The 25,986-nt window shown below is 34.7% G+C and overlaps 4 protein-coding genes and 1 non-coding gene across 5 annotated transcripts; 3 read left to right on the top strand and 2 right to left on the bottom strand.

Moving 5' to 3' along the window:
* Nucleotides 1-893: 893 nt before the first annotated feature.
* Nucleotides 894-6,743, bottom strand: LOC105135461 (SEC12-like protein 2). Its single transcript, XM_011040333.1, is given in 10 exon segments — nt 894-1,384; nt 1,966-2,030; nt 2,140-2,256; nt 2,329-2,453; nt 2,522-2,593; nt 2,905-3,004; nt 3,100-3,191; nt 4,228-4,378; nt 6,082-6,176; nt 6,398-6,743. Coding segments are annotated over 10 exon segments (1,218 nt in total). The 5' UTR covers nt 6,701-6,743; the 3' UTR covers nt 894-1,286.
* A 956-nt stretch (nt 6,744-7,699) lies between these two features.
* LOC105135460 (probable sulfate transporter 3.3) lies at nt 7,700-15,903 on the bottom strand. The gene is made up of 13 exons (XM_011040332.1): nt 15,535-15,903; nt 15,383-15,431; nt 15,074-15,281; nt 14,795-14,966; nt 14,205-14,270; nt 10,508-10,621; nt 10,308-10,424; nt 9,548-9,674; nt 9,153-9,439; nt 8,800-8,990; nt 8,588-8,673; nt 8,197-8,273; nt 7,700-8,100 (listed from the first exon to the last, which is right to left on the bottom strand). Exons 1-13 carry the CDS (start codon nt 15,838-15,840, stop codon nt 7,942-7,944), a joined length of 1,959 nt encoding a protein of 652 aa, XP_011038634.1. The 5' UTR covers nt 15,841-15,903; the 3' UTR covers nt 7,700-7,941.
* A 4,646-nt stretch (nt 15,904-20,549) lies between these two features.
* On the top strand, nt 20,550-21,047 carry LOC105135545 (uncharacterized). Its single transcript, XM_011040460.1, has 2 exons — nt 20,550-20,844; nt 20,923-21,047. Exons 1-2 carry the CDS (start codon nt 20,655-20,657, stop codon nt 21,045-21,047), a joined length of 315 nt encoding a protein of 104 aa, XP_011038762.1. The 5' UTR covers nt 20,550-20,654.
* A 1,030-nt stretch (nt 21,048-22,077) lies between these two features.
* On the top strand, nt 22,078-22,159 carry TRNAS-AGA (transfer RNA serine (anticodon AGA)). The gene has a single exon. It is a non-coding gene; the product is annotated as a tRNA-Ser (tRNA).
* A 1,059-nt stretch (nt 22,160-23,218) lies between these two features.
* On the top strand, nt 23,219-24,246 carry LOC105135459 (10 kDa chaperonin-like). The gene is made up of 3 exons (XM_011040331.1): nt 23,219-23,533; nt 23,646-23,785; nt 23,915-24,246. The coding sequence occupies exons 1-3, from the start codon at nt 23,429-23,431 to the stop codon at nt 23,961-23,963; spliced, it is 294 nt and encodes a 97-aa protein (XP_011038633.1). The 5' UTR covers nt 23,219-23,428; the 3' UTR covers nt 23,964-24,246.
* Nucleotides 24,247-25,986: the final 1,740 nt, after the last annotated feature.

Below are 25,986 nucleotides of genomic sequence, written 5' to 3'. Positions count from 1 at the left end.
GTCGGACAGCTGATACGCGACAGTTCACTGTACCCATGTTATGCTACCAATCTGGTTTCTGCGTTTTTTTTTCTTTCATAAGCATCATGTTCATTCGCACATTTAATTGCCGAAAGTTTCTTTTTAAAACACGTACTTGGTAAAAGAGGAAGATCAAATTCTTTCACTCTTCTCCACGTGGATTGAGATTTCAAGCAACATTAAGTAAATAACAGCTGAAATAAACAAAATTTATAGGCAGACGGCAAACAATAACTAAACCGGGTCCAACGAAGGAGAAATAACAGGTGTAAATATGACAAGCTTTGATATGCTTGACTGAAGTAGAGGTGAACTTATCCCTGATATGCAAAATTTGGTTCGAGGGATCCGACCGTAAAGCTAAAAGAATATGACAAACTCCAACAATATTGTTGGATAAGCCTAATGCTAAGTAGGATGTTCTGATCCAGGAGTAAAGCAAGCGAGATTTTCTAAGTCAACGTTCTGGGCTGGAAGATGACGATTAATTAAATGGAAATTAGTTTTGTATAAACGAATCTCGATCACATCTAAACCCTTGTATTCTCCATGCCATCTTTCTCTTATTTTTATAAAAAGTGGTTACCAGCTCTCTGAATACAAAAAGAAAGAAAAGGCGAGTAATAAACCAGGTGATTAAGGGGCTAAGGCACTCAGACTACAGCCTGCAGGCCTGGCATTCGGCTAAGAATACAACCACGACAGAATCTCAAATACATCCATCAGGCCTTTTCCTCCTTTTTTGTAATTAATGTTGATTGTTAGTTAAACTGTATTTACATGACAATCAATCATCTCAACTACGGGAAATTAAAGTACAAAAAAAAAAAAAACCTTACAATTACGGGATTTGGACCGAGGAAAAGTCAATTGTAACAAATCATTAGCATGAGATGATAAAAAGAAAAATAACAGCGACATGATAATTTGGTTAGCGAAAAAAATAGCAAGATTTGGGGATATTCCACATGATGAAAGCCAAGCAGGGTATCAATGATCCTATGCTGACAAGGGAACTGATACCAGGGTCGGAGTCCATACAAGTCAGTATCAATCCACATCCCAACAAGTAAACCAGCCAAAATTTACTGGCACAGTTCAAGTACAGGCCCTCCGTCCTACATAACAGGTAAAACTACATTCCCAAAACCACATCGCCATTATTGGACTGGGATGCTGATAGGCTCCGACCTATCGTTTACAATGTGGCAGCCTCTATTCCATAAATCATAGCAAAATTCACAATAATTTGGTATAGCCAATATCTAGACAAGAAAAGGAAGAGCTTCATTCTTCAAGAAATATGCAGCAATTGCAAGTATAATGATGAATATAATGATCTGCATGCTTGATCCCCCTGCAGCTAAACAAGAAACAAAAGAAAGTTCCTTATGCTAAGAAATGAGAGAACTAGCATGTCAAGAACAAGGAAAAATGCCAAAAAAATGGTTTCCCAATCAATTTTATCTTTTTTTTTCATCTCCATTAACAGTCCATCCCCCCTTCACATATCAAACTACTTCCCTCCAAAAGACCAATTATATGCCTAGCTTTTCAAAAAACCTTAGGAGTATTAACTGCTTCCTTGACCAGTATAATTCCCTTTTTTTTTTTCCTGTCCAACATTCTAGTTTTCTCTAAACTATCCCTTTTAGTAAAACACTCCAAGCTGTGTGTAAATTATTGGTGAAATACCACAAAATTGCAAGCATAAATAAATATAAAGAGCAAGTTTTGATACAATGTGCATTTTACTTTCTGAGTTCACAGTCCACTAATACCAAATATTCAGTTTACCATATTATTTGGGTAAAGTCATATCATGATTAACCTAAATCAAAGTCGCATTGAGATTTTAGTCTGTGATTGAGTTATCAGGTCTATATCCAACCACTGCAGAGACATCAATGACAGGACGAAAAATCTGAATCGCAATGTACATACCACTTTTGCTGTCCTCAATTAGTGTCACCCTTGCACTTGAGTCCATAGATGCAGAGACCAAAGCCCTGTATTTGCATAACACATGCTTAACACTCAGATGTCATCCCTAGATGGGAATGCCCTGATTAAAATGTTGATTAAAGTGTACATGTAGACACAGTGTTGTCATCTAACCTTGAATCATGAGAGAACGCCAAAGCAGTTACTATGCCAAGATGTGCTTTCCTAATTATTGTTTGAACATGCAAGTTGGTTGAATTTACAAGCAGCACATCTCCTTGAGTCATACCCCTGTCAATCAATCACAAGAAATTAGAATATCTTAACATCAAGGACTTCAAATTAACAGTGGAGATTCTGTACATTGCAAGGAGCTTTCCATTAGGTGAGACATTGAAGGACGAAACTGGTTCACGGGCTACATGCTTTGAGCTCACTCTCTTCCATGAGCTTGTGTTCCAAGTCACAATACTTGCACCTTTGTCTATGTAACACAATATCTAGGATGATTAATAGAGAACAACGAAGGTCAAAGGGAGCATGAAAAACTTGGCTTTCCTGTATGAATATAGAGAACCTGAGCCTGATCAGTCCTTTGAGAAAATCTGCATGATGCAAAAATCTCATCCTGGAAGTAAAACACAGTAAATGCAATTAGCTCAACACTCATTTGATAGAAATAGAGTAATATATTACAAGTGCCAGCCATGAATTGTGAGACCATAAGTAACCTAGAATAATTGGAGTCATGGGATTACTCAAACCTACTTTCTAGTAATTTGATCAAGATGTTTTTGTTGCTGAAACCCAAAATGAAATCAATAATAAGTACAGTGACCATGTTAGAGCGAGGGTATTAACCACTTTGACATGGAGGGTCAAAGCATTTGCTAGTAAGAAAAGAACTTAGTCAAGAACTAATTATCATTTACAGCTTCCGTTTTCCTTTGGTAGAGAGGCTACAGCTGTTGATGAAGTTACATCCCAGACTCTACCAAGGTCACGCTGTCCCATTGAAACAAGAAATTTTCCATCAGGGCTGCAACACAATTAAGCTAATCAGAATAAACAGAATACAATTTCTTCATGCTAAAATCTCCAGGAATAGAAATTTTTCCTAATATCATTGCCAACCTGAAACACAAGTCCTTTAAAGATGCATGGGCTTGAGTCTCATTAAGAATAATTTCCATGCCAGGCCACTTGAAAACCCTTAAATTGCCATCCTGTACTGCACCAAAATTAAAGCATCATGTAGCATGTTATTTTTCAAGAAGGGATCCAGGCTCTCTTCCACATCATCATTATTAAAAATAAAGACCCAGTTGGGGAAGTTCCGATACTTTCAGTGGTAGGTGAATGGCCAAATGGCAGGTTCTAAAATCTGATATTGGAATGTGGAGTGGTGGAACATAACTTAAATCCTCACAAACTATATCTACATACCAGTCATCTTTAGCTAATAAAATTACGAGTTAGAATGCAATAAAATAATTAGAAGCTGGAACGCAAAGATCAGAAAACAATGAAAGGTAAAGGAGAGAAATTTGACCAAAAAGTTTACTTTTTATTGCACCTTTCAATTAATCATATAAACGTGCACAAAGTGAGAGTCCTTTAAAATGTGCTTTGTCCACAGCCCAGGACAGTAGCATCTCTTCTAAAAAATGGACACTTTCCTTATTCTTTAATTTTTTAAGAATTACATAAATTGTCCCACTCCTGCTTTCATCCTTCCCTCTCTTTTCCTGATGGAAATAATAATAAGAAAGACACCACAGAAACAAGGAGAGAAAAAAAAAATCATCAATTTCTTCTAGACCTAATCATGGAGGGAAGCCAAATATCCTATTATTGATCCCCTAAGTGCCACAAACTCTATTTTAGATGGTAAGTGTTGATGCTGCATTCCTCTTTGGCCAACTTGGTTTATACAATCCCTACCAGGCCTTTTATCAGCTTTATATACGTTATCAAAGCTGACTAGCAGTTTTATCTTTTTGTAAAAAATCAAGGAAGAAGAGTTATTAGCTTCTCATGCTACTGGACTGGGCAGGAGATTTAAACAAGTTCAATTCTTTTAATCCTTTATATGATTGTAGGAAAACCACCTTGTATATGCAGGCAAAAAAAGAAGACAAGAAAAGAAAACAAAGCAATATCTTTTAAGCATGTCTTCCTCGTGTTCAGAATGCCTTTTCCCTTTATGTAATGCAGCGATTACATTGAAATTAACGGAAGGAAATGCAAAGAACTCTCTACCTCGCCCCCTACAGCAAGTACAGAGCCGTCACTGTTAAAGGCCAATGCTAATTGCTGTCCAACATCTTCTAATTGTGTCAGTAATTTTTTGGATGGTTTAAGGCCCAATTTATGGTCTTCATTGTCCTTGACTTCATCCCAGTCAAAAAATCTGCAAAGAGAAAACATAGTAATAAATTGATTATCCTTTTTTTGGTGCAAGTAAAGGTGGAAATTTTCTAAAAAAATAAATAGGCACAATGTTTCTATTTTGTATTTAGTGAATCGGACCGTAATATAAATGCAAACAGCAGCTGTGGTGCATTTGGAACTAATAATCAATGGAGTTTTAAAAATGCTACTGGTTAGAAAAGGATCGCCTTATATGCCAGTATATCCAAAAATCATTCAAAGCAATTGGAGAGATTCTTCTCAGAAACTCATCTGTTTTGTCTCCAACATAAAAGATAACTAGCAGCATACTACTTTTTTGGTTAGTACAAAAACACTACTCTTTCTCAGCATTTAAAAACAGGCATTTTACCTGGCCACAACACAAGAGAAAATTATAGCTGGCACACTAACTCCTATAAATGCCCAGCCAACACATAATGTAATAGTAAATGATTAACAATCCCATCAACTGCTTAAAGAAACCCCAGGGTGAATCCAACAAAAAACAGACAACTTTAGCCTTTAAATTGTAAATTGATTAAGAAAAAGTAATGGAAGGATCTAATCTCCCAGTTTTGCACACTACTATCAGAAGCAGCATTCCATGATGTTCCCATCATTGATTTCCAAGCATGAGCATATGAACATACCTTCATTTTTCTCATTTTATCCACCTCCAACTCGAGGATTTTGGTCTTTTGAGGTGAATTACTACAAAACGTTACTGTCAGAGCAAGAAAATTTCCTCCCAAAATCAACATCAAATCCAACAAACAAGAGAAATCACTTCAAACTTTTTTGTAACTTTCCAAATACCGGTTAAATGCAAACCCATTGCTTTCTTAAAATACAAGCACAACTTATCCCCAGACCAACCACTTTCTTTCCACATACTGGTTCAATGCAAACCCACTGCTTTCTTAAAATACAAGCACAACTTATCCCCAGACCAACCACTTTCTTTCCACATACTGGTTCAATGCAAACCCACTGCTTTCTTAAAATACAAGCACAACTTATCCCCAGACCAACCACTTTTAAAGGGTTTTTGTCTAAACCCATTTCTCTGCGTGAAACTTACAGTCCTTTATAATCTCCATATTGAACTATTTATGACCTCAAATCTACGAGCAAAGGACAGGGATAGGGAAGTTGTGACATTAAGTAAACTGGGAAGCAACACGCAATGATGTTAACTGGAAGCAGGGTTGATTTCAATCAGACATCAGGCTTCACATCCACATAATAAGCACTCCAGATTATGCAGCACATAACATCCGCACCTTGAGATTCATCTTCGAAAAGAATTTCTGTATCTATGGACATTTAGATTTTATCCAAGTTACAATTTGTTATATGCATAGCACCAAAGTCTCCTAGCTCTCGTCATTCATGTGAATCCAACCTCTACATTACCAGTCTTCTAATTACACTGACTCTTCTTCGTTCCCTGATTACACCAACTCAACAGGGCTAGAGTAAAATTATGTTTGCCTGATTGAAACTTTCAGAAAAACAGTAATCTAACTAGTAGATTGACATGAATCAAAGTAGGAAGCAATAAGGTCAAAATAGTTAACTCTAGTAACAACAATCAAGAAATGTACTAAATTGGCAACCTCAGAGAGATGTTGCTCTAGCTCACCATTGTTAAATGTTTTTTTCGACAGAAAAAGCAGTGATTAAAAAGAATTTGAGTACCAGCAACTACTGGGGAATGCACAAATGACTCCATCTCCACCGGGGAGAACCACCATTATATAGGGTAATTGAGAACCAAGGCCAAGCTTAGCTACCTGAAACGCAACATAGAAATACATACATCAAAACAATAAAAATTATAAAATCAATCAATTCACAATCTAATTTCGGCTATCTCATAATTATACAGAAGAAATAAATATATCCCAGCTAATACTCCCAGATATAAGCAGACTGAGAATTTATTTATAGAGAAATCAGAGAAATTTTAAACATGACGAACAGATGCAAAATCTATAAAAAGAATAGAGCGTACGGGCTGAGAAGAGAGGGAATTGGAGGAGAAATCAAAACAGGAGAGAAGGACGGCGTTGGGAATGCCGCTGCTGCCTTCACCGCCACCGCCGGCCAAAACGACGTAGTGTTCATGAGAAGAAGCAGAGGGCTTGGGGGTCTCCTCCTCCTCATGCTGCTTTTCCTGTTGTTCAGAGGAATCAACGTGATCGTCATGGGATTTTAGGTTGGATCTGAGCTCTTTGTATGGAAGCCAAGCAGCAGAGTATAAAGGAATGCCGTATTTTTGCAGGCTTTGAGGATCTGCCTCTCTGCTCTTTCCCATTGGTCTCCTTCTCTGCTCCGGTAGCCTTGTTGTTCTTTATAATTTTTTTACTTATAAATATATTAAAATAATTTTTTTATTTTAAAAAAAATTATTTTATATTTTATAAAAGAGTATTTTAAAAGTGCTATAATCATTATTTTTTAAAAAATATTTTTATTTAAAAATATATTAAAATAATATTTATTTATATATTTATTTTTTTAAAATTAATATAAACATATTTAAACATTCTAAAAACATAAAATTAATTTTAAAAAAAAATTGAAATGTTACTTTTATATATATATATATATATATATATATATTACTTGTCTTGGTTTTTTATTTTATATTTTTTAACACTGATTCTGGTACATATATTGTATAATGAGTAATTTGTATCATAAAAGATTTTTTTATATAAAAAACTTTGATTAAAAATAATATTATTTTTATTTTTTAATCAGATATTAATAAAAAAAAAAGAGCTCACATCCTTAAGCAAGAAAAATAATAAATATCTAAAATCTATTAAAAAAATACAAGATTTAATATACACGTGTATATATTTGAACACTACCATCATGGAATCGTTCTCGTTCAAAGGACAGAAACAAGATGTTCTTTTACAATCATCATCATAATAAACCCAAACGAAAAAGACAGTCTCATAAAAGTAAAGGGTTAAAATACTCGCAAATCAACAAAACAATAGCCAAAGAGAGATACGGGGGCCTAAATTCAACCCTTATTGTTGGAATATAAGAAGACAATAAAATTTGATAGTAGAGGTCAGATGGCATTGGAATTGTCCTATTCCTATAGTGGAACCTTTTTAATGAATTTTTTGGAACCAATTCTTCTGAAGAATTCAATTGAAAGCATGCATCGGCTGTGTTCGTGTTCCAAGTCATGCTATTGTGAAAGAGATGCGCATTTGAAAGCATGCTGGTTTTCCTAGTTCTGGCAATCTCCTGCTTGATGATGCTAATTCATTTGAAGATGCAGATTCATATGTTTTCAAAATCTGAGTTCTAGATATTGCCTGCAGGGTGTAACTGTTTGAACTTTGATGAACTGCAATACTGTAAGAAACATTAGCATAGAAGATGCCTACGAAATACTAGGTCACGCCATTACATTCAAGTTGCTGAAAATAAAAATGCTTTTCTTTTCTCTTTGCACTACTCATACAATTGATGATTTCCTTTGTCGAATAAGAAATCAATCGGGATAAAACTTGTCTGGTTCTTTCATTGTTACACATGGCTCGATGATCGGCCCTTCATTGTTGATGAGAGTGCAGCCACAGCTTCTCCAACTGTCAAATAAAGGGCGTCAGGGCTCATTACATCACAGACATCATCGGCCCTCTGCAGTTTTTCCAACACTTCCCCCACAGGATTCACCAAGACAAGCTGCGATGTCAAGGATAAACCGAAGTATTAGTTGCAAACAACTAAAACGCAAGACAGTTGAAAAGAAAAGGCAATTTAGAGCTGCTATGTGCTTGCCTCAGCTCCCGTATTTTCCAGTGCTTTCCTTAAATCCTTCAAGAGTGAGACTCCGCTTGTGTCGATGGAGCTGACAGCTGAAACAAGTACAGGGACTATTTGTAATCTGTTTAATTTACGTGGTTGATAGTATGACTATACTACATTGCAATTAGGACTTGATGAGTTAAAGTAGCCAACCATAGCAGGAAATGGTTCAAATATCAATTCCACCAATATAAGCTCTAAAAGAAAACCCAGCTAGCCTAATTTCAGATGCGCAAGATTTAATTATGCAATCTATAAAGCTTGTAGTTGGAAACAAGAACAAGGAAGAACACAAGATTTTCTGTTTTTTAGACTGTTTCAAGATAACACTGCTAATTTCTGCAAAAATTAGCGGTGAACTTACCTGACAGGTCTAGGATCAGAAAATGAATACTTGACTGTCTCTTTGTGTCTTCTTCAGTTTCATATTCATCTATCCATCTCAGAATCCTGTTACAAAGTTAAAGGAGAGTTACCATCAAAAAAGAAAAAAGAAGGAAAAATTAAAGGAGACTTATTAGAGTCACGATGGGAAGTGCAAGTATGCTTTATGAGCTACGGAATGCACAGACAAACCTTTCTTTGAGGTAGGTTGTATTAGCAAAGTTGACTGGAGCTTCGATGCTTAAAATGAAGAAACCAGGGATCCTCATAGCTTCCTTGTAATGATGAAGATTACGGAATATATCTGTCCCAGGGATGTTTCCCAGAACCACAGTCTTTGGCCTTGTGACTTGAAGAAGGATCTTGAATATTGATATCCCTACCTGTTCATCAACAGCACCATGGTTGTTTTATAGTGTCTTTTCCCAAGATAATTTGAAAAAGGAAAAGCAACTTAAATCCTAATTAATAAGTACTTCCTGTTTACTTTTTCAAGCCTGGACAGGTTTAGTTCTGGTAACATTATCTAAAACTTGAGAACTCACCGCAATGGCGAGGCCGTCCTGGACAGAGACAAGAATAACACCAAAGAATGCACACAACATCACAATAAAATCAAATTTGTCGATCTTCCATATCTGGCAAGCAGCTGGGATGTCTATGAGGCCAATTACTGCTGTTACTATGATGGCACCCAATACAACATTTGGGGTGTATTGGAATAGAGGCAATATGAAGAGGAGGGTCACCATAACTGTCACTGACATTATAATGTTGGAAACTGCTGTTTTGGCTCCTGCATTGTGATTGACAGCAGAACGAGAGAAACCTCCTGAAATTCAAAGTTCTGTTATAATATCATAGATGTGTCCTCTATTTTTAAGCACTTAATAGCATAACAGAAAAGAAAGAAAGGATAGTAGACTGTATATGTCAGCACCTGCTGTAACATAACAGGAAATGACGGAGCCAATCACATTCATTAACCCCGTTGCCATCATTTCCTTGTTACCATCTACCTGGTAGTTCTTCAAAGCAGCAAAAGTCCTTGCAACTGCTATGCCTTCCTGTTTGAAATAAAGTTCAACATAAGCAAAAGCATACCAGCTTTTCTGTCTTAACAGATGCCACACATCCAAGGCGAGGTCAGATTGTATGATTTCTGGTTATGATACTAAATGTTGGCAATCCGCTGCCTTAACATTTTCATTCATTAATGTTGCAAAATTGCAAATGATACCAAAGTCAATGAAAATCTATTGCGCCTGTCATCCTTATAGCAAGTCTGTTAACTATTCCTTCGCATTAACAACACATTTCATAAGTGTATCCAAACAGAAACTAAAGAAGTTTCGGTTCCTATGAAATTTCTGAAAAAGCTGTATTTTAAAAGTGCTAAGCCACTTCTAGCACAGTGTAAAACACCAGTAATCAGAGAACTTGAAACTTCAGCCCATCAGCCAACCTGACCATAAAGCTTAGTTTAAAAGTCCGTGCAGGATTTTGTATTGGTTGATCCATGTACTGTAGCTTCTAGATAATTTAGCTATAAGTCCAGAAGATATGAAACATAATTGCAAGGCAGATCAGCTCTATCCATGGTTGCTCGTTTAAGTATAAAAAATCCAGAGTCCAGCTTAGCCGCGCAAACACTATAGATGGTATGAAAATAATTGCAAGAAAGTAAAACAGAAACTTACAGTGAGGGAAATAATGCCAGTAACAAGGCCAGTTTTCACAACTAGTCCAAGGTAGCTTCCACGAAAATGCAGCATGTTCCATGAGGGAGGGTTTAGCCCTTCTTGTAACTTTCCAATCTAATAAATAGCAAAAGGGCCTAATGATAAGCAACATGTATCCATGAAGGGGTGTTATGTTAATGGGGGACTTGAAAACTTACGACACTGATTCCATGACGTTGACCCTTGAATGCAAAAACCAGGATAGTAGATAGTATCACCGACACAAGAGGGGCTCCAGCTGAAACCCAAAACAGCTTTGGATTTTTCATGCTCTGTGGGCACACATTCCAATGCAAACAGTCAAACACATTTTCAAATGCCATTCGTTTGTTTTTAAGGTAGTTTTGAAGCTGTGATTTAACCAAAAAAATAAAAATAAATAATAAGTTTAAAAAGAATATGGTTAGCTAAATTAGTTGGATTTAGATATATAGTTAGTAAAAATTATAGTTAGTAAAAATTATAATTGAAGTTTATATATAATAAAAAATTTACATAAAATATTTGATAGTTATGTAATTGTAATTATTTTTTGAAATACTTTTTACTTGAAAATATATTAAAATAATGTATTTTTATTTAAAAAAACTATTGTTGATATCAGCGTATCAAAATGATCTAAAAACACCAAAAATATATTAATTTAAAGTAAAGAAAAGATAAAAAGATTTAAATTTTTTTAAAAGTGCTTTTGAAATGCAAAAATAAACAATATTTTACAAAATTCAATTAAAAAGTATGTAAAAACTACTTCATAAAAATTATATTTCAAACTCAATTTTTTAATAAATTCCACGATATAAGACATAATTTTTACAATGATCAAACACTTTACTATATTTTTTACACTACAAATACAAATACAAGTGAAAAACAAACGCAGCATTAGTGTGTTTGATATTGTGATAGCTGTTGTAGTTGTAGTTTGAAAAAAATTATTTTATAAAAAGTATTTTTAGTTAAAGTTGATTTGAAAAAATATATGTTTGATTAAAACTGTGGTTAAAATTAAGGTTAAACAAAACGTAATTTAAAGTGTTTGGTTAAAATAATACTTTTTAAATTAAGGTTGTAAAATAATTAACAAATATATATATGTATATATATATATATATTAATATTGATGGTTTTTAATTTAAATATTATAGATTTAACTACTGTTATTACATCATGAAATAAATAATATTGATATTAAATATTTTTTATTATTCTATTAAACTATGCATAATTGTATCACGTATGAAATTTATCCAACAAGAATTATATTTCCATGATTTCTTAAGCATGCAACAATATCAAGTAAAAATATTATCAAGAACAAGATTAAGATTGCAATCAAATTTTATAAATATTACGTTATCAAACGATCTCCTTCTAATTTTTTAAATAAAACACAATTAAAAAAATAAAAATTAATTTTTTTAAGCTGGGTCGGACCTGGCAAGAATAAAATTAGGATTACGATCAAATTTTGCAAATGCTACATCATCAAGCGATCTCTTTCTAATTTTTTAAATAAAACACAATTAAAAATAAAAATAATTTTTTTTTTAACTAGATCGAACCCAGCAAGAACAAAATTAGGATTGTGATCAAATTCTGTAAAAGCTACATCATCAAGCGTTATCATTCTAATTTTTTAATAAAACACAATTAAAAATAAAAATAAAAACTAATTTTTTTAACTAGGTCGGACTCGAGAAGAACAAATTAGGATTGTGATCAAATTCTGCAAATGCAACGTCATTAAGCGATATCCTTCTAATTTTTTGAATAAAACATAATTAAAAATAAAAATAAAAACTGAATTTTTTAAATTGGATCAGACCTGACAAGAACAAAATTAGAATTGCTATCAAATTCTGCAAATGCTACGTTATGAAGCAATCTCCTTCTAATTTTTTAAATAAAATACAATTAACAAAATAAAAATTTAATTTTTTTAATCGGGTCGGACCTAATTCAATCTATTTAGCTTTGAACTGGATTTGGTCTGGCTGGAATAGCTGTTTAGCACTGCATTTTAAAAGCTCTTTTGAAAAATTTTGAATTTTTTTGCTTTAAATTAATATATTTTTAAATTATTTTAATGTGTTGATTTTAAAAATATTTTTTAAAAAAATAAAAAAAGAGCTAGCTCTTGACTAAAAAACGTTGGGTTTCTCCCTAGATTTCCGTGTATTATCTAGTCCATGGGATCCACTTGAGCCTGTAACAAAAGTTGGGTTTCTCCATAGATTTTCGCGTATTATCTAGTCTGTGGGATCCATTTAAGCTCGTAACAAAAGTTTGTCTGACTTATATCATAAAATAAATAATATTGATATCAAATATTTTTTATTATTTTATTAAATTATGCATAATTTTATAATATACAAAATATATCCAACAAAGACTATATTTTCATGGTTTCTTGAGCATGCAACAATATCAAGTAAAAATATCATCAAGAACAAAACTAGAATTGCAATCAAATTTTACAAATATTACGTCATTAAACGATTTTTTTCTAATTTTTTGAATAAAATACAATTAAAAATAAAAATAAAAACTAATTTTTTTAACTGGGTTGGACTTGACAAGAATAAAATTAGGATTGCGATCAAATTTTACAAATGTTACGTTGTCAAGCAATCTCGTTCTAAATTTTTAAATAAAATACAATTAAAAATAAAAATAAAAAACTATTTTTTTAACTGGGTTAGACCCGGCAAAAACAAAATTAGGATTGTGATCAAATTCTACAAATGCTACATCATTAAGTGATTTCCTTCTAATTATTTAAATAAAACACAATTAAAAATAAAAATAAAAACTGATTTTTTTTAACCGGGTTGAACTCGGCAAGAACAAAATTAGGATTGCGATCAAATTCTGCAAATACAATGTCATTAAGCGATATCTTTCTAATTTTTTGAATAAAACATAATTAAAAATAAAAACTGAATTTTTTAATTGGATTGTACCCGACAAGAACAAAATTAGAATTGCTATCAAATTCTGCAAATGCTACATCATCAAACGATCTCCTTCTAATTTTTCAAATAAAACACAATTAAAAAAATAAAAATTCAATTCTTTTTAACTGGGTCGGACCTAGTTCAATGTTTTTAGCTTTGGATCGGACACGGTCTAGTCGGAATAGCTATTTAGCACTGCATTTTAAAAGTGTTTTTGAAAAATTTTGAATTTTTTATTTTAAATTAATATATTTTTAATATTTTTAAATTATTTTGATATACTAATTTTAAAAATATTTTTTTAAATAAAAAAGGAGCCGCCAAAAGTTGGGCTGGCTTATATACCAAAACATATCTGAACCACGCCCATCTAGCATAAAAGGAGATTTATATATGAAAAAATATGCATTTTCTTTCATTTTATTAACATTTCTTTTTTCTTTTTTTCAAAAATTTATTTTCTTTTCTAATGGAAATACGCCGCTCTGAAGGCGCAGAGCATCTGAATACCATAGCTAGCTTACTTATAGTGAAATAAATTAATATATATAATGGCAGAGGCCAGAGAGGGTATATGGTATTCTTATCGTCATAAGAGAGGGTATATGTGATAAAATCATAAAACTGAACAGGAAAGGATTCTTTTATAGCAGAACAGGAAAGGAGCGATTGCAGTTAATGATAAAACTGAAAAGAGGCAACCGGGAAGATGCTAAAAAGGGTTGATGATGAAAATAGACAATAACGTCTGCAATATATTTTTTTAGTCAAATAAATTAACGAACAGGATTTGATTCTTTAGGCGGTAAAAGCACTTAATGAGAGTATACAAATACCATGCACTCAATAAGTTACTTCAAGAAAAGAGATGAAGAGAGTGTAAAGAATGACGTACAACGTGTCTTGCCAGTAGAAGGAACACGAGGAAACAAAATCCCATCAGTGCTGTTTGCCATGACCACTGCAAGAGCATCATCCAAATGGTCAGGATTATCCAGTCAATTTTTTATTAGGGTTCTAGGAGTATCATATAATTAGCTGAAAAACAGTCAAACATGTTGCGGCAAGACTTTTTTTTTTTTTGGTTTGGGGTAATTGTCTCAAGCGGCTGCATAACGGGATGGCCTTTCGATCTTTCAGAGTTTGAACATGAAATCTTCAAATAAAATCTCAAATCTTAACCCTTGGATTGTCTGTCGGGTCCAACTTAATGTAGTGATGATGCACAATGATTGGATAATTAAGATAGGAAGGCCTTAGCTAGTTTAGCAGCCACTCGTGCAATCACACTCCCATCTAAGTTTGTTATCAAGTGGATTAATTACGCTATAATTATAATGTCGATTGGTGGAATAGTGGGAACCTCACCTTGCACAAACTAGAAAGGGGTGTTGTGGTTGAAACTATGATTAATGCTTAAACTTTCAACTCCTTCAATTGATTATGTTTGTTTGTGCTTTGGAGAGGGGTAAACTAACTAATTACCTCATTGGTGTTGTGGAAAACGGAGCTCAAAACAGGAACCAGTTCCATTTGTTCAGTGAAATGAGTGATTCCAAGGAGGCTTTTTAATTGCTGTAGAGAGACTATGATGGCAGCTCCAGCCATGAATCCAATTAGAGTTGCCTTGGAAAGAAAATCAATAATGAAGCCAAGCCTGCAACCATTCAGTCCGACACAGAATTAGTACTTTTCAAGAGAAAATTAGAAAAATTAGAAGAAGAAAAATACCTGAAGAAAAAGAAAAAGAAAAAGGAAACTTACCTTAGCAATCCTAATGAAGCTTGGAAGAGGCCAGCAAAGAAGGTTGAGGAAAAAGCTAGTTGAAGAAACAATAGAGGGTCAGTGGTAGGAGATACTTCTTGCTTAAGCATTGATCCCAGTATAAGAGAAGCAATAGAAACAGGTCCTACTGCGAGGTCCCTAGAGCTTCCAAGAACAGCGTATACAAGAGGAGGGACAAAGCTTGAATCTGCATATTTTGTTTCAAGGAAAAGAAAATCCAATCAAACAGTATTGTATACGAGTAGTAAGATGAAAAATACAAGACAGTCAGAACTATATTTTACTCACAAAGACCCACTATGGGAGGTAGACTTGCTAGCTTAGCATAACTGATGCCCTGAAAAGATGTTTAGACAGAAGGGTCAAATTAGTGGATAAAGATATTGTATAATTAAAATCTTGTTCAAGATTTAGGAAAAAAACGACATTTGGTTACTGACCTGTGGAATGGCTAAGCTGGCAATGGTAAGGCCAGAAACAATATCAGATTTGAAAAGCCTGAAGCTGTAGTTAGGACCCCATTGAAGAATAGGAAAGAAATACTGAGCAGCAAGTATCCATTTCTTTCCCAATGGCTGTCCTTTGAATTGCCGCAGAGGGTCATCAGGGAAGAAGGTTTCTTTAAATCTGCTCTTGAGCTTCTGTATGGTGCTTCTATGGGGTGGTGGGACAACTTTGTGCACCTCCATAGGTGTTATTTCTAGGCAATGATCAGGTTGCATGCTATTGCTGGCGTTTGGCTCCATTATATGGAGAGAATTTTTGTTTTCCTGTGTGGTGTGTTTGAGCAATGCCTCTAGTTTTATTTGAGTCTCCACCCTATTAATCAAATTTCTCCAGACCGCTAACAAACAAACCACCTGTCACCAAGACAGCAAGAAAAACTGTGGAGAGAAAGAGAGAGAGAGCGAGAGAGAGGGGTCGGCTGTTGATGAGGCCTTATCAAACTAGCATTCCCCTATTGACCCCACAAACTCCTTTTGCTTCTTACAAAGATACACACATAAATCAGTTTCTGTAAATGTTGCAAGTTCACCTTTTTTGTATGGTCGTTGCCCTGTTGTCTACTGATACCTAGAAGAAGAGTTGATCATATTAGAATTTAATTAACAAGAACTAGCATTTAATTAAATTGTTACTCTCCCTGTGAACGGTCCACAGATGTTCCTAATTTCTAATCCTAAAGGCTCAGAACTTTTGATTGGAAAGAATTGCATGCCATGCTATATGCGTACGAAAAGTTCATGAGCATAACTGTTACTCCTTTTTTAAAAGAGAACGAAGAGGTGACGGGGTGCTAAATAACCCGCGGCCCCATTCATTGGCGTTCTGGTTGCAAGAATGGAAGACAGGGGAGCTATCCGCACATATATAATTATCATATGATTCATATCCATACTTATCTCAAGGGATTTTACTTTAAGCATACCGTAATGACGTTTAGACTACCGCCATGAAAAAGGTCATGAGACACATATATAGAGCTACCACCAAAGGCTACACTAAAACTTAATCCTCACATTGCTAATTAACCAACCCCATGTTAAAGGCTATGGTTCATTAGTGTTGCTTCAGAGCACAGCGATTTGAATTATGTCGAATTTTAATCTCGTTTGATTTAATATGAATGTGCTTGAGCTCAATAAATTTGATCAATCGTGCTGTTTCTAGTACAGCAGGGTCTGAAATATTCATTTGAAAGCCAGATTCCACTATTTTTTCTTCCTTTTGGAGTTAAAACTTGCAATCCAGCCTTTCGTTGGGGCATATTTTTATATCAGCTTTGTGTATTGGATATATATCAGTTTATTTAAATCAGCTAGCCTCATTCAATCTTCATGTCTTCGCAGCTTTACTTCTTCAGACTGTTTTGACTGCGCCCTTCTTTTGCCGGCAGATTATTAACATGCGAATTAACTGGCCCGTGATCATCATCTCTAAAAATTTGAGTTTGCAATTTAAGAGAGGGGTAATGAACATTGAAGGCAACATTAACGAGCATGCCCTAGAGTTGGCCATGTGGCAAATGTGGCTTGCCGAAGTTGGAATATCCTGAAGAATGTGCTGCCTCCCCAGTTTTCAATTTTGTCTCCTCCCCAGTCTTCAATTTTGTCTCCAATTCAGAAATGGTGCGTTTCTCTATAAGCTGGTTCTGGGTTGTATGAAGATGGTTACAAGCCTTCAATACAATACAGAGATGGACATCGTGTGCATTCTGTACCACTAATGAGACCGTCTGTAGAAAACCCAAGTTGCCACACACCTCAGCTGCCATGACATGCCACAAAACAACGACCATTCGTGGTTTTCTACATTATTATTTTTTTATTCAATGGATATTTGCACAAGTTTTTGAGTATCGAGATTAAATGCCTCATTGTTCCAATCAACATGCAAATGACACCAGACAAATCTACACGCAAGTAACTCTTTATGTCACGGAGTAGGGAATCTTCATTCAGTTTAATTAATTACTCGACTGATCAGCATACTACATTTGTCGTGTCACGGGAGAGGTGGGAGTAATATCGGCCGAACCCTGACCTTGAATACGAGTAATATCGGCCGAGCCCTGACCTTGAATACTGATCAGAGGCAATCACCCTACCCCTATCAGGCAAGAATGTACTGAATAGACTAGTATCTGTGGAATGGGGTGCAGGTTTCACTTTCGAATCCAATTAGCATAGTTTATTCCACTTGCTTATGTTTAATGCTTAAGCTTTTCAACAGGGGAGTGGCTGTATTAAATACTGTTAGCTTATCCTTGTGTAAGAACATCTTAAGTGGCAATTTGGACCCACCGGAAAGTGGTTTCACCTTTTCAGATCAGCCTTACAAGGGGAGGCCACCTGTAACTGCCAATGTATAATTGTATGCACCACAATTATTTTCGAAGCTCGTATGAATGATCACTTTTGAACCTCGACTGTGACAAGAGATAAGTTAGGCTTTGGTTTTCCAAATCGTCATCAAAGCTAGCTCTTTTATTCTCCCATGCTTGGCGATTCCCCTGCACTTGCTTTGTTGTTGGAACTCAAGAATAATAGCGTTTTAAAGAAATTAGAGGGTAGAAAAAGAAGAAGGGATTGGAAAAGAAAAAAAGTAATCTTTTTTTTTTTTTTGTGTGGAAAGGATTGGCAATGTGACACATAAAGTTAAGGTGCAAGTAAAAGAAAAAAAAAGGATTGTTTGAGGTGCTTATCTTTTTTGTTTTTTCATCTATCTGATTGAAGCCATGCACCCATCAGCTCACTTTCCAGCTAGTGTGGCCACGGACCACTAGTCTTCTTGAGTACAATCAGCCTAAAATTGGATCATGGTCGGTGCACTTACATTGCTTGCTTGATTGTGTATGCATGGTTGTGGATTTGTGTGGTTATGGTGTTTATATAGATGGTCCCGAGTCACACAGTTGTCAATAATTATGGCTGCTGACTTATGTCGCCACCAAAACTCATAATTGCCATTGTCTCAAGTAACGTGGAATTATTTTCTTCCATGATTTTTTTTCCAAATCAAGGTGCTCTGCTTTGAGATGCCAGAACACATTCTTCTTTTACTTCGAACCCAACTCTTCGAGACATGAGCTTCTATCTCGAATGACGACACACACATTGTTTTCCTTCCCAGAAAGTTATTGGTTGATTTTAAGTTATCTTTTGTAACAGAAGAAAATGACTTTGTACTTTGAGAGTGACGGACATAAGCCATCAATGCGCAGTTTAAGGTACAAAGTAAGGACCTTCTAGTTAAATTCATGATTTGCATCAAGCTTAATTATTGCCTGCTCATCCTTGAGCCAGGCTTAAAAAAACAAGTATTCGTAATTTGCTGGTGGAAGACCTGACCACTAGACGCTCTGTATCGCAATGCTATGTAGGATAATCCGAACCAAGTCTTGAGAAAAATGGCATATGTTAACAACATGGACCGCAATTTCTTTTTTGTTCGCCAGTTCTGTAGCCCTTGATATTCTGAATAATTCCTTTTTTACTTTCTTTTTTGCATTATGTCCTAATTAATTGAACGCCCTTCTCAAATCCCATGAAGCTTTATACTATTCATCATCGTAGGTTTTGTATTTTTTTTTAGCTATTAGCATTCGAGGAACAGCATATTAATTGAATTTTGAGATTTTTTTAATGAAGGGATAAAATTTAGGGATGGGAAAATACTAATTTATTGTGCTACTCGAAACCTTGTTAAAAAAATCTCCAGTTGTTTAATTATTGCGAGACAGCCCGATGAGGATATGAATATTCAGTGAGGATTATGAAATGGACAGCCACTTCGAAGATTCACCCGAATAGATCAGCATTATCGCAGCAATCCTACGATTAATATCAATAAACATACTATAAGAAATTCTCAGACCATGAATCCCTGCACCAACTTGTAATTGCAGCTGATCATACGTACAAAGGCATGAAAGACCTGTCTTTCTTCTCGGCCACCACCAGTTGTTTGTTTCTCAAAAGAAGGATCAATCATTCGCAACTAGCTCTACTTTCTCAAGTATGGTTGACGGCATTACAAGGACCGCATCTTCTTTTTCCTTCTTTTTATATTCCATCTCTCATCACCTTGCCGCCCAAGACATATGGCCTGTCATTCCTGTTTCAAAAGGTTTTCAACATCCAATGAAAGACAACTGCTACTTCATACGAACAGTAGCATCACATTTTATTAAAAGTTGTGGTTCTGACTTTATTTTCACGTGTGGATATACCTAATCCGTGAACTTGTCCCTGGGAATTCCACTCCACAACCCAGCATCAGCTGAAAAATGGATCTTGTAACAATCAGGAATTCCCTGAACTGCTCCTTGGGATCCCCTAACAGGTCCTTTTTTAATTAACGTATTTATCCTCTGACAGGTCCTTTTTTATATCACCTTTTAATTATAATGAAAATGTCTCCCAATATATCAGAAGAAAATATGTAAAAGAATTGAAAGTTGAGATAAACAAAGCAAAGAAATAGAAAAGGTTGAAATCCAAAAAATTAAATGACCAGTAAGAAAAGTCAAACCTGAGATGTAAACGGGAAGCTTGGAAAACCCTCACCGCCACAAGACTTGTATTGTTCTGATTGGAAGTAGAAATTCGCGCCCTCGCCAAGCTATGGGAAAGGTTGTTTTAATATATCTTTTTTCTATTCTCTATTTTTGGTTAGGTTTTCCAAATTTTCTCTCTGTTTTCTTTTTTGTCTATTTACTATTTGTTGTATTGGTGGAGAAAGTTAAATTAATATAAAATATTAAAGACGTGTGGAATCCACAAATTTAAAATAATATTACTTTAAATTTTTGAATTCCACACGTCTTTAATATTTTATATTAATTTAATATATAATAAAATATAACTCAAAATATATTACGAAGAAAGAATTACGTTTTTGTTCTTCCTCTCCACAAAATAACAAGATTTATGATGGCGAGGGTTCATTGATACTGTCTTTTTATATACCCAGTTTGTCTGCATGCTGACATCGCACTTCTTTACAAGTTAATTTCTTCTCTTCTATCATTAAAAAGCTTGACATTGTTTTTCTTAATATGTTTTTTGTTCTTTGTTCAGCTAATACATCTGCTTCCACCATAGCCGCCAACATTAATTCCATTCCTATGCTGAATGAAACCAACTCCAGGGATTTGAAAGAGAATGCAATGATTGTTCTCGGCTGCATGGATCCAGACCTTGTGCCAAGGATTGAACAACCCACTGCTCTTACGGACAGAAGTTCCACTGAGGGAAAACGAGACTCTGAGAAGTGAGGTCGTTCAAGTCCCATGAGTGTTAGGATCATAAAGCGTGAAGTTCCGAAAGCCTTTAGAGGCTCTGTGTCTGAAAAGGTTACAACTGCCAAGAAGTTCCTTGAGGCAATTGAAAAACATTTTGCAGAAAACAATAGGAAGGGCTGGAACAAGAATATACGCTTAAAACCTTAAACAAAACCTTAAATATAATTAATTAATTATATTGGCTCGTAAAGGCATGCACGCGCATTTCATAAGGTAATATAATTAATTATATTGGCCTGTACATACCACTTGTTAGAACCACTTGTTAGAACAAGAATCCATAGACAACCATCTAGAGATATATTTTGATACTGATCCGAAATGTGAACCCTGGTCCCTGCGAATCAAAGTTTCTAGCAGCTGCATCAATTATTCTCTGTATCTAGCTTTTTCATCTTAACCTGTTGTGAGGACTTGGAACGTTGTCACTGTCCCTCTTGTATGATGCATGTGTCTTAAGATAGGTCCAAGTTTGTGAGGTCAAATCAACAGCTTCTTTTTTCCACGGCAGCATGTAACCATTTTTAAATGTCATCAAATATACTATTCTCCAATCATTTTCAAAATTAGATCAATTTTAAATTTTAAAGCAACATGGATAGCAAATACTCTAACTAGTTGCCACGTGGCAAAGGATACTTTTTTCAGATGGCAAGGATCACAATGAGACATCAAAATGTGCAGTTCTTTCTGATGCGAATAAAACTGTTACCGTGGAATCAATTTTAGTTTTTTCTTTTCTTTTTAATAATAAAGGTATTTTCAAACCACACTTCACCTATTGAAAGTGAATCTCTCTCCTCAGAAGATTTTTAAGAAGTCTAATCATATCTGAACTCATATATCCATAAAAAAATATTTTTTTATACGGTCTCAATTAAGATTTGAATTTTTAATAATATTATATAAAAAATTCTAAGCACTAAGAATCTATTCCTTTTTTTATTTCAAAAAATCTTTTAAAAAGATAATTTTTTAATTTTTAATTTCAAAATAATTTTTTATATTTTAATATATAAATATTAAAAATAACTATTATCACAGTCCCAAACCACTCTAAGGATTTTAAACCAGTGCTTTAGTTAAGACAAGAAAAAATCTCATAACAGCTGAAGTGGGGAACTGCAGCCCAATGTAATTTAGTTAGTATAATATACTAACTATATTCTTTCATTAAGTGGGCGTGCCGGAGTGGTTATCGGGCATGACTAGAAATCATGTGGGCTCTGCCCGCGCAGGTTCGAATCCTGCCGCTCACGTGTTCTTATCCTTCTTTTATTATGTCTCCTCTTCTTTGTTTTTTCCCACTGAACCTCAGGGTTAAATTTCTTAAGGAAGTAAGAGCAGGTTAAACGTGCAAATCATCCGACACTTTTCATTTTATCTTGGATCGATTTATATACGTTTGTTTTTCTGACCTTGTACTGGCATCCATAAGTGAACTTGTCTCCATCGCCACTATTGAGTTAAATGAACATAATGTGGTTATGAAACAGTAAGCATTTAATCGATTAAAAAGAAAAAGGAATTGACATGCCTCAGTCTTGAATTTTCATTCCGAAATAACATGTGACAATGCGAGTCACCTGTTCATACCTTGTTGGATTTTTATTGCAGTTGCTGGTGGTTAAAAAAAATTACTATGGATGAAAAGATAAGGATGCTTATTGATCTGCCGAGCGAGGGGGGAAAGGAAGAAGTTAAACGGTCAGCCCAGGCAGATGGACACGCCCCTAGGCACAGCCTGGCTATGAGAGAAACCTGGACTTGTTTTATGCAATTTTTATTTTATTCCCGTGGTAAATGAAAAGAAAAGAATGCTTATATATAGATTATGCTTTATATGGACTCCAAAGTCATATTTTCTCAATACAAGGGAGCTTTTTAAGACGAGATCCTTTGTTGTTCTAGCGAGGAAAATGACAAACCATGTTTGAATAATATAATTGAGATTCTATTCTAATTTGAATTTCACGTACATGATCTAACATGTTCTGGATCTGGATTCATGTATTTTAGAATCTATATGAAAACATATGAGGACCAAGAACCTTTCAATTGATGACTGATTTGTATAATATTATCAAACACGAGGATTAAAATAATTGTTTTGAAAACTAAAGAGACAAAAATGAACAGAAAATCTATTTTCTAGCCGGGCCGGGAGGATATGGATTTGTGGAGTGATTCTTCAACATATATGGGCCGGATACTGGGCAACACCTTTTTGACCGAGTAGAAGTTGGGATTGTTTAATGGGCGACCGGTGCCCAGACTCTAATCCATCCCGCAGTGCTTACCCATACTCGAAACATGGATGCCCATAGTTAATCGCACGCAGCCCTCCAGTTAAAACCCTAACAAAACCCTAGGATCTAAGTCTAGAACCTTCTGTTTCTCTCTAGAGAAACTTGATCCCCCAACCCTTCCTCCTCCTGCAATCCCTCTTGTTTTAAAAGGAGACATCCAAAAGTGCAGCTCCACTCTTTCATTTTGCTGAAACAGTTTTTTTAACAAAAGAGAAAAGAATGGCAAGGCGCTTGATTCCTACCCTCAACCGTGTCCTGGTGGAGAAGATCGTCCCTCCCTCCAAAACAACTGCTGGAATTCTCCTCCCCGAGACATCTACTAAGGTATCTCATTCACTTTTGCTTTTATCTATATTTCTGCGTGAATCTGTTTGTTCTTTACATTTAATATTATAATTGAATTTGGGTGGTGGTGATTTGCCTGGGTTGAAAACAGCTGAACTCAGGGAAAGTGATATCCGTGGGTCCTGGGTTAAGGAGCCCTGAAGGGAACACTATCCCTCCAGCTGTGAAGGAAGGTGACACTGTGCTTTTGCCTTCATATGGGGGTACCCAAGTCAAGCTTGGTGAAAAAGAGTAAGTGCTTCATGTGTATTGATTTAATTTTTGTGTATTATGATATTCTTTAAATGGTCTGACTATCCGTGTATTTATTTATTTTTGTTGGTGTTGGGTCTGTGTTGGTGGTTCTTTTTTCCTTTGCAGGTATGTTTTGTACAGGGACGAGGATATCTTGGGCACTTTACATGAGTAGAAATTGGTTGCTGTCCATTTAAATGGGTTTTTGTTTTTTGGGAACTATATTTAGGTTTTCGGGGTTAAGGCCCTGGTTTCTATGGATGTAACTGTTAACAGATTGGTTTTTTTTTTAATTGAATCAAAGTTAGTCTACTTTAGAATATGAGAATGGCAATTATCTGTCGTTGTTTTCTGGGGTTTCCCTCTTGTTTTTGCATTATTTTCGTATGTAACTAGCCTGAAACAGAACCATATCGGAATAAGTACATGACTGAGTCAAGTGTTGGTTATTTTGACGATGACTTTCGAGTTCATGGTGGAAATGGCTCTGAGATTTTGCTTTAGAGTTTGTCGTTGTTATTGTCAGCATAGGTGCTGATGTCTTGAAAACAATCAGCATTGCCTTACTGATTAGAGCAAATGGGTCGTGGATGAACGGATAGGTTGGCCTATCCGTTGATGCTATATGCTATCAATGATTGAAATGTTAAATGTCAGTGAATTGGTGCTTGCCTTATTGATTGTTTTCAAGACTAATGATTGATCATTCCAATATCATACTTCAATGACATTTGTGGATGTAACTAGATTTAAATAACTGGATTATATCTCGTAGATGCTAGCTTGGCTGCGAGAATGCATGTTAGGATTATTGCATTTTCTTATTGGTTGTTGCTCTGAGGAATTTAGTTTGGCGCAAGTGCCATGAGGTGCTAAGTGAGGTTTAGATTTACAGCAAATTAAAATTCAGATTATGCATTATGGCTGTAAGGGAGATCATTAAAAGATTTAAGCTGTAATGAGTTAATTATTCAGTGAGACTTCGACTGTAAAGGTTTTATTTAGTGTCTATGGAGAGTCCGAAACTCAGTTGAAAACATGATTTCTGTTTTGGAATTTAGATATGCGACTCCCAGACAACCTGAAAGGCGAGTTGATCTTGAAATTTCGAGATTTTTGCATTGAAATTTCAAGATTTTTGCATCGTAAAGTTGTTGGCAGAATAGGGGGATGGTCATGGTTATGAAACCTGAAAGGCAAGTTGATCTGGATCTTGTTGATCCATAGTTTGAATCTGTCCAGTTTGAAAAATAGAGGAATGGTTAAATTAGCCAAACTTAACTTGAGTTGATCTATAAGTTGATTTATGACCATGGATTGCCATAAGCTGATCTAAGATCGTGTTGATTTGGGACAAAATCTGGTTTTTAGTGTTGATTTTTTCTTAAAAAAATAATTATTTGGTTTTGATTTTATAACTATGATTATAATTGTCATAACATCTGCACTGTTTTAAAGAATTAATATTCATTGGTGATGATCGGCATGCCTGGCATTGCAATGAAGGGTGATGAATTTGTTCCAGGCAAGTGTTGGAGCAATCTACATCTCTCGGACTACCAGACAGTACATTGCAAGTGGCGATGCGAATTCTGCTCTGCATTGCCCACTTTTATTTTTCTTTTTTTTCTTTTTATTTTTTTTTATTTTACCTTTTTTTTAATTCCCTTATCAATACAAGTCAATTGATTCACCTCATATTAATTTTTATGAAATTTCATTTTAAACCTAATTAAACAATGAATCATGTTGGAAGAATATTTATTTTGTCAATTTCATTTTTTCAATGGCATCCTTTTTTTTTCAAGTTGTTGGATTGTTTTTAAATTGCTAAAATGGACTGCATCATATCTATAAAACTCTCATACAAAATGATTTTACATACAAAATGATTTTAAATATGAGCTGAGCAAAGATATGGATTAAAAAGGTTTTTTTATGTTAATTTTATTATTTTAATTTTATTTTCATATCTTTTTAATCAAGTTGCTCTTGAATTGATTAAATTAATGGGTTGTATCAAAATAATTTTTATATAGTTTAATTTTAAACTAGTATAGACAAAAGGATTCAGAGACATCAAGTTTAATAATAATATAAAATAATTTTTTATAATATAAAATTTTTTAGTTACATTAAAAAAAGGAAACTGATCTCAACTGCAATCTTATTGCCAGCCTAGTAATTTGCAAAATCAT

This window comes from Populus euphratica, unplaced genomic scaffold, assembly GCF_000495115.2.
Source record: "Populus euphratica unplaced genomic scaffold, PopEup_1.0 scaffold123.1, whole genome shotgun sequence".
NCBI classification, from domain to species: domain Eukaryota; kingdom Viridiplantae; phylum Streptophyta; class Magnoliopsida; order Malpighiales; family Salicaceae; genus Populus; species Populus euphratica.
This window is presented reverse-complemented; position numbering and strand designations above follow the sequence as displayed.

Bases quoted from the DNA above. Each gene is read 5' to 3' on its own strand.
- LOC105135459 (XM_011040331.1), top strand. From the start codon at position 23,429: ATGGCAAGGCGCTTGATTCCTACCCTCAACCGTGTCCTGGTGGAGAAG. The intron at 23,534-23,645 runs GTATCTCATTCA...GGTTGAAAACAG, and splicing joins TCCCCGAGACATCTACTAAG to CTGAACTCAGGGAAAGTGAT. The intron at 23,786-23,914 runs GTAAGTGCTTCA...TTTCCTTTGCAG, and splicing joins GTCAAGCTTGGTGAAAAAGA to GTATGTTTTGTACAGGGACG.
- LOC105135460 (XM_011040332.1), bottom strand. From the start codon at position 15,840: ATGGAGCCAAACGCCAGCAATAGCATGCAACCTGATCATTGCCTAGAA. The intron at 15,282-15,382 runs GTGAGTAAAATA...CAAAATATGCAG, and splicing joins ACCTCCCATAGTGGGTCTTT to ATTCAAGCTTTGTCCCTCCT. The intron at 9,675-10,307 runs GTAAGTTTCTGT...TATTTCAAACAG, and splicing joins CTGGCATTATTTCCCTCACT to GAAGGCATAGCAGTTGCAAG.
- LOC105135545 (XM_011040460.1), top strand. From the start codon at position 20,655: ATGTTTTTTGTTCTTTGTTCAGCTAATACATCTGCTTCCACCATAGCC. The intron at 20,845-20,922 runs CTGAGGGAAAAC...GTGAAGTTCCGA, and splicing joins TCTTACGGACAGAAGTTCCA to AAGCCTTTAGAGGCTCTGTG.